The 6,832-nt window shown below is 40.9% G+C and overlaps 1 protein-coding gene across 1 annotated transcript; it reads right to left on the bottom strand.

Annotated features, from left to right (window-relative positions):
- Positions 1-1,893: 1,893 nt before the first annotated feature.
- On the bottom strand, positions 1,894-5,397 carry LOC142899561 (cysteine-rich venom protein latisemin). Its single transcript, XM_076043205.1, has 8 exons — positions 5,286-5,397; positions 5,032-5,099; positions 4,399-4,499; positions 3,819-3,909; positions 3,352-3,494; positions 2,441-2,529; positions 2,267-2,349; positions 1,894-2,164 (listed from the first exon to the last, which is right to left on the bottom strand). Exons 1-8 carry the CDS (start codon positions 5,330-5,332, stop codon positions 2,028-2,030), a joined length of 759 nt encoding a protein of 252 aa, XP_075899320.1. The 5' UTR covers positions 5,333-5,397; the 3' UTR covers positions 1,894-2,027.
- Positions 5,398-6,832: the final 1,435 nt, after the last annotated feature.

Raw genomic sequence — 6,832 nt, 5'->3', positions numbered from 1 at the left:
GGTGAACGTCGTCACACAGAGGCGGGCAAGGCACAAAGTTGTGTTGGAGACTACAACAGGCGCAACAGCTTAACAGGCTGGATTGTCAATCAAAGCATTATTGCGTTCTCTCTCTCTCTCTCTCTCTTTCTCTCAAGACACGCCCACATTTCACAGACAAACTGCCAGCAAGTATTCCTATCAGATTGTAAAGGTATTCCGCTTCAGATTTGATTGTACATATACACTCACACCCATGTCACATCTTCTGACTCATATAGACATGTAAATAGTGCTTGCTAGGCTTCTTTTCTCTATTTTGAGCATTTTGGAGATGTTTTATAGAGAAGGTTTCCAACTGTGTATTGTAACCCACAGAACACATTGTACTCAGTATAACACCCAGTTATCACATACCTATTACTGCCTAGTCATTATCTACCGGTAATAATACACATTGTGACATTGTCTTCAGTCACGTTTATTTATTTTTACGATAATAACTTTTTTCTTTAAAAAAACAAAAAAACAAAAACCCTGTCGTTTCAGAAGAGTGACAAACTGGATTCAAACCTTCCTGTGTGGAGAAATTAATATAAGCAACATGTAGCAGTATCTAATGGATGAACTGTGCAAGGTGCAAAACAACAACACACAACAAAAACAAGGACTGTGTGTATGGTTCTAAAGAGCGCAGGGTACAGAGCTAATCTGAACAAGGTAGATTGTTGCTCTAAATACTCGCTTGCAATGGCAACATTGGTTTCCTGTGAAGATGTCGATATAGCGCTCACCTCAAATGTGTCATTGCAACTGACAGATTATGAGATTGTTACTCTACACCGTTTCCACTGAGATATTTTGTCAAGGAGATATTTTGGTATTAAATGAAAATGACGTATGTAATGCTTTTTGAGAGACGTCACTAAACTAAATTAACAGTTTCCATTCATTTATAAGTATTTTTTATTTCCGTAGAGAGCACGACTTCTTGTGAGGAGGTGCCCCTGTTGCACCACCACAATTCTATCGAAGCTATGAATTGATGTTGATTCTTATCTTCTTCTTTTTTTTAAATTCTATTGTCAGATAACAAAAGTGTCCTGCTGGATGCTCTGTGGTCAACCTTTATCTCAGAAAAAGGCTCACATGACAGTTGAGGCTGATCCCGGCGGTGAGGTAACGGCCCTCACAGAGCAACACAGCCTTGTTTACCTTCTCCGCATGGTTCATAGGCAGTGTGTGATGAAGCATGGCATTTCTCGACATGATCTTATGCATTTTGCTCACAGGCCACTGCTGCAGATGAAAGCAGCCACTGTAGGTTGGCGCCTGGGTTGATGGCGTGTTGTACAGCACTGCCATCTCCTGGTAGAAGTGTGGTATTATTAATATAGGTATATACACACACATATATATATATATATATATATATATATATATATATATATATATGTATATATAAATAAGTTTCTTAGGTTATTATATCTTCTTTTTTTTTTATTCATTCAGTGTCTGATTTTGGCAATTTTGGTGATACTACTGTAAACTCATGTTATTTTTACGTTTAAAGGTAACTTCCAAGACCTTTACTTGTGCCTAAACCTTGAAACTGGTAAATTAATTTGAGTGCAGTCTTTGACATGACATTTTGTTTGTGTGTGTGTGTGTGTGTGTGTGTGTGTGTGTGTGTGTGTGTGATTCTGTGTGAAGCAAATACAATAGTGTGAGTGTAACAAAAGCGAACAAAACACTGGAGGTTTTTTAATTGTAACTTTATTTGCCGCAGCTTTAACAGAGGTTGAGCGGTTTATAGCAACAGGTGCCACTTAAACACTGAATCAAACACTTAACTGTTATCTATCGACAATCTGATCATGCACAGTGCCTTTTTTTTTTAACTAAACGAGGTGCTGCAACTAAAGGTCCACTATGTAGAAAATCAGTATCAGTTATATGGTAAATTGTATCACAGTTATATCATGTTGTTTCTCACATATACGGGCTATCATGCACCTTGACAGTAAAAACTTTCATACTTGAGGTTTTTAGGCTACTGGGATGATTTTGTCAGTGCACGTGCACGTAGCGGGACACCAAGCGGACACCAAACGATTTCCGCATCCAAAAATGGCCTTCAGAGCAGGACAGTTGAGGAAGCGGTTGATTTGATCGCAGGGATTTGCTGCAACAAAACAGTGACAAAATAATTTGTGTTATGTGTAAGTGTTGCACTGTGTGCAATAGCACAGACACGTGTGTCTCTTTCGTCCTGTCTGCAACTTACTGCAGAGTTTGTCTTCGCAGTTATTGGGACAAGATCCGCACGAGGGCCCTTCCTTGTAGGGCGGCCAGTTCTGAAAGTTCCCTCTGTGGCACAAATGAGTCATGAGACACATTTTTGGACTCGGCTACCAGACAGGCATCAGAAATGATTGTGCGATGACGGCGACCAACGTACGCTCGATAGTAATGGCAGCCGTAGAGGTATATGTTGTTGGGACAACTTGCCACTCCACAGCCAACTTTGTAGGAGCTGTTCCAAATCACCTGATGCAAAAAAAAACAAAACAACAACAACATTTACTGTATATACACTTTGGATCACTCGACTGAATGAAAAAAGTTTTCTGAAACAATGGTTGATATTGGAGAACCAAATTAAAATACCAGCAAGAGTGCTTAGTAAGTAGTACCTGGAGAATGTGTACAGTAAAGTTGCAGCAATGAATGATTTTTTTCAGTCAGTTCATCTACTGACATTTTTTTGTTTCAATTCGACTAAACCGTTATTTAAATAGGTGAATAAAATGCTAAAAAACCATTAAAAAAAAAATAAATGTGTGAATCTGAAGTCTGAATGTCTGAAAGTGAAACAACTTTCCCTTTATTCCAGAACCGGCGGAAAACGAAATCAATTTTGAGCAGTACTGAAATTAAATAAGTGATGATTCAATCCAGGAAAGCTTGTGATCCTTTTTTTTTTTTTAATCGACTGGAATCACTTAATTGTTTTGGCTCTACAATATACTGTGTTTGTACAGTTGTACAGTTCAGACTGTGAATGGTTAATTAGTCCGGGTAGCTTTACCTCTACCAGTAACATTTGTCTAACAAAACAATTTATAATTTTGTTTTGACAAGCATGAGCGGCTAACAGTGGCTACCTTTCAGCTGAGAAACTGAACTCCGTCATGTCACCCTAAAACACATCACATGCCACGCGGTGGAAAACACACCGGAGTCTCCGGTGCCAACCCAATGCCTGTTTGTTTCTCCACATTGTGTGGACGAGGTCACCTCACGGTTCTCCTCAAAGAAATGGGACAACACATCCGTGATCTTTGTTGACACCTTATCGCTATCAGTTACCTGTGTGTAGTGACCGATTGGCTGGCCAGTGGTTGATACGTTTGGGTACTTGAAGTGCGACACCTCATTGTGCCAGGTAGAAATGACGACGTCCCATGAGTACAGCTGCTGTGAGTAGAACAGATTCTCACCCATCACGTAACCTGTTGGGTCAAAGAAAAGAAAAGAAACATTTGGCACAGCCGATTATGGCTGCAAAGTCAACAGTTTAATTTCACTTCCCTGTGGATAAAACAGCCTTCGTTTAAAGGCCCTTTTGATGATAATCTCTTTAATGATGTCATATCTCGCCCCAAAATACAAAAGCCCAGAGATAAGAAAATGTTCCGTTTGGGGAAGCAATCAATCACATGGGTGGTCAGGTCACTTGGAACCTTCAACCTATTATTTTTTTTTAAGCACTGTGGTCGTTTTCTTTTTTTAATTCGTGGCACACGTGTGCAGCTGGAAGTATAGAAGAAATATACCATTAAGCGAACGAGTACTGGGAGGTCCATGAGCCAGAATACATTTGTCCACCCAGGCCTGAGCGCTGGCTGCCACTTCCTCATCGTAACTCTGTTGAAAGAAAACGATGAAGTAACAAGAAAAAGCAGCGTGGTCAGTTTTGGTTTTGACGGATTGCAGGTGTTTTGGGAAAGGTGAATTGTTTTTAATTTTTTTTTCATACAGCCAATCCGGGCTTTGCGTCATGAGATAAATGCTCTTTATTCTCATGTTGACCGACGGATTTTCAGCTGTGTGCAGTGGATTGGCAGCTGGGCTCGGCGGTTCACAGCAGGCTAATCACGAAAGTAAAAAAAAAAAAAAAAAAAAAGCATAGATATAAGATCGACTTACGACTTTTTAAATAGCTGACCAAAAACAAAAGTCAAAAAGGTCAGTGGGTCATAGGTTCGGGACCACACCCGCAGCCAGGTGTTGACTCGGCTCCCTTTTGCGTCCCTTCTCAAAGCCTGATTATTAGCAGGATGCTAAAACCCAGTGGTTTTGCAGGAGACCGTAAACAGAGCCATGGTCCAGTGTGTGTCCAAGTGTGGGATTTACCATTTTCAGCATGTTGGAAGCTGTTGGCTGAACATTCCTCCTGAAGGCATTGTGCCTTGCAGCGATCTCAGTCTGGACAGTTTTGTTGTTTGTGCAAATGTCTGAGCGAACACACACACACACACACACACACACACACACACACACACACACACACACACACACACACACGGAAAAACAAGTAATTATTCGCAATGTTGAATGTGCATATTTACTCTGTACGCTGTAATATTATTGACAAAATAATGTATATCTAATTGCTGGACATATGAGAAAGACACGGCCAAAACAATCTCCTATCTCCTATTATCGTATTATCCCATAACCATTGTCTCCACATGCCACAGTGTCACTTACCTGGCTGTGGGTGCACCGCCGTTGCATGGAGACGTGTGCATACCAAGGTGGGAGAAACAAACATGCATTAGACCCTCAAAAACAAAACACTCCATTTATAAATGAAATGAACAAGAAGTGTTGAGCCAAAGTGTGCACATTTTGAATGAGCAGATTCTCAGGCTGGCGTTCTACTCCTCCTGTGATTCTTCGCAACTCGTACCCTTCTAATCATGAGGATGAAGATATTTTTCCAGCCCTTGGAGAACGAGTAATTCTGAATAACGCAGACTTTACCTACCAAATCACAGACGGAGAGAACCTGGTGCAGAGTCACCAAATAAATCACGAGTGCAAACATCATCCTGGAAATAGGAGAGGGGGGGGTGAAGCAAAGACTACGTTTGGTGAATGTTTTGCCTAATACACACACAACAAAAGTAAGTCAATGTAATAACGGCGGACTCTGCTGCTCCTGTGGCATGATGCACGTTTCACCAATTTCTCCATGGTTCCCACCCAGACAACAAACACAATCCCGAGAGTCCTACCTTCTCTGGGCTCTTTGACCAGGATGAGGTGAGTTGGCGCTCCTCATGCCTCCCTTTATACTTTGCTCCCCCCACCCCCTCTCTGGGAGATGTCGCGCCTCCTGCACAGTCCCGCACACACATAACAGAAACAAAAAAAGTCTGTCACACCGCCGCAGCGCATCTGACCGAGGAGGGTAAACAAGGAATTGTTAATGCTCAGGGTGTAGCGACTTGTGGATGTTCCCGCCGCTGCAGCGGTCCCAGGTCAAGGTAAATATAAGATGGTAGATTATGAGATAGATCCCTCCAGTCTTGTATGTTCATGGATTACGGTAATTCCTCTCCTTCAAGGTATGCCAAAGGCGGAACCCCTTTTGCTTGCTTTGGCAGCATGTCAGAAAAAGTTCATTCATTTATTTCGTTTTTTTTAGGGTTTTTTTTTTTTTTTTTACTTTCTTGCAATGTCTTGCAAAAATTGTGAATTTGTCGCGGAGCTGGCCGCCTACCTGTTCATCACAAGCAGGTCCAATAGGATGAAATGCGCAGAGATCATATAGTCATATGACAACAGCAGAAAGTTTACGTAAGAGCAAAAATATGCACAACTTATCGAAATGAATGCCCATTTTGCACAAGCTCCAATACTTATTATTCAGATAGGGGTGCATATGGGGGAAAAAAAAATATCTTCAAAATCACAAAGTCCGACCTCCTGTGTGCAGAGTTTAAAACTGAATACAAATGATAAAGAATCGGTTCTTTGAAAAGATAAAATTCACTCAGAACTGAGCTGTGTTGCTCAAATAATAGCCGTATATCTTGTTGTGTGACACTTCAAGGAGAGAGATGATCCAAAGTTATCTAGATTACATTACATAGGTGTTCCATAGACTTTTGTGTCCAATTAAAAACATTAATTATTGACTTAAAACGTAAATTTTCTGTTTCCCCCCGACTTTTACTTGACTCGCCAAAAGAAGAACCTGATTATTCTGCACACTAACTTTTACTCTGATAATTATTTTTAAAACACCGACATTATTTCGCCATGTTTGTATTATCAATGACTGAAGTTTCACACTAAAATGACTCCTGAAATTATTTTCTGTCCGCTTCAAGACGGACAGATGATGTCAGCCGCCAAATTTCCCTTGCACCGCTTGTCGTTTTGAAACTGCCACATGCAAAAGTTTCCATTCTCTAGAATTGGCCGCGTCTGTATTTCCATTTCCTGTCTTCTGACTTGTACATCCTGTAATACTGCCGTCAATAAAGAGGGCATGAAGTGCTCCCTAGAAAACTGTCAACGGCTGCCGGGCTTATCAGGCAACATAAAAAAAAAATAAAAAAAAACGCAGATGGCAACTGGCCGTCTGGCTGTGAAACCGCTGCCCATTAATCTGTGTTGGCCAAAGCGTTAACGCCACCATTAATCATGGAGCTGCAGACAGAAACATTAACTCTGGTGTAAGTTAAAGATAAATGTCAAGAAACACAGTTTGTTTCCCGGCTATGTGCAAATTTACCCAAACAAAAAAGCGAGGAAAAAAAGTTTGCTCAGCAGC

Source organism: Nelusetta ayraudi, unplaced genomic scaffold (genome assembly GCF_046127955.1).
Source record: "Nelusetta ayraudi isolate G7.1 ecotype Tasmania unplaced genomic scaffold, CSIRO-AGI_Nayr_v1 ptg000074l, whole genome shotgun sequence".
Taxonomy (NCBI): Eukaryota; Metazoa; Chordata; class Actinopteri; order Tetraodontiformes; family Monacanthidae; genus Nelusetta; species Nelusetta ayraudi.
The sequence above is the reverse complement of the archived record's forward strand: the minus strand, read 5'-3'. Positions and strand labels throughout refer to the sequence as shown.

Excerpts from the sequence above, each read along its gene's own strand:
- LOC142899561 (XM_076043205.1), bottom strand. The coding sequence starts at position 5,332 with ATGAGGAGCGCCAACTCACCTCATCCTGGTCAAAGAGCCCAGAGAAG. Across the intron at positions 3,910-4,398 it reads CTTCCAACATGCTGAAAATG|AGTTACGATGAGGAAGTGGC; the intron begins GTAAATCCCACA and ends TTCTTTCAACAG. Across the intron at positions 3,495-3,818 it reads CAGTACTCGTTCGCTTAATG|GTTACGTGATGGGTGAGAAT; the intron begins GTATATTTCTTC and ends TTGACCCAACAG.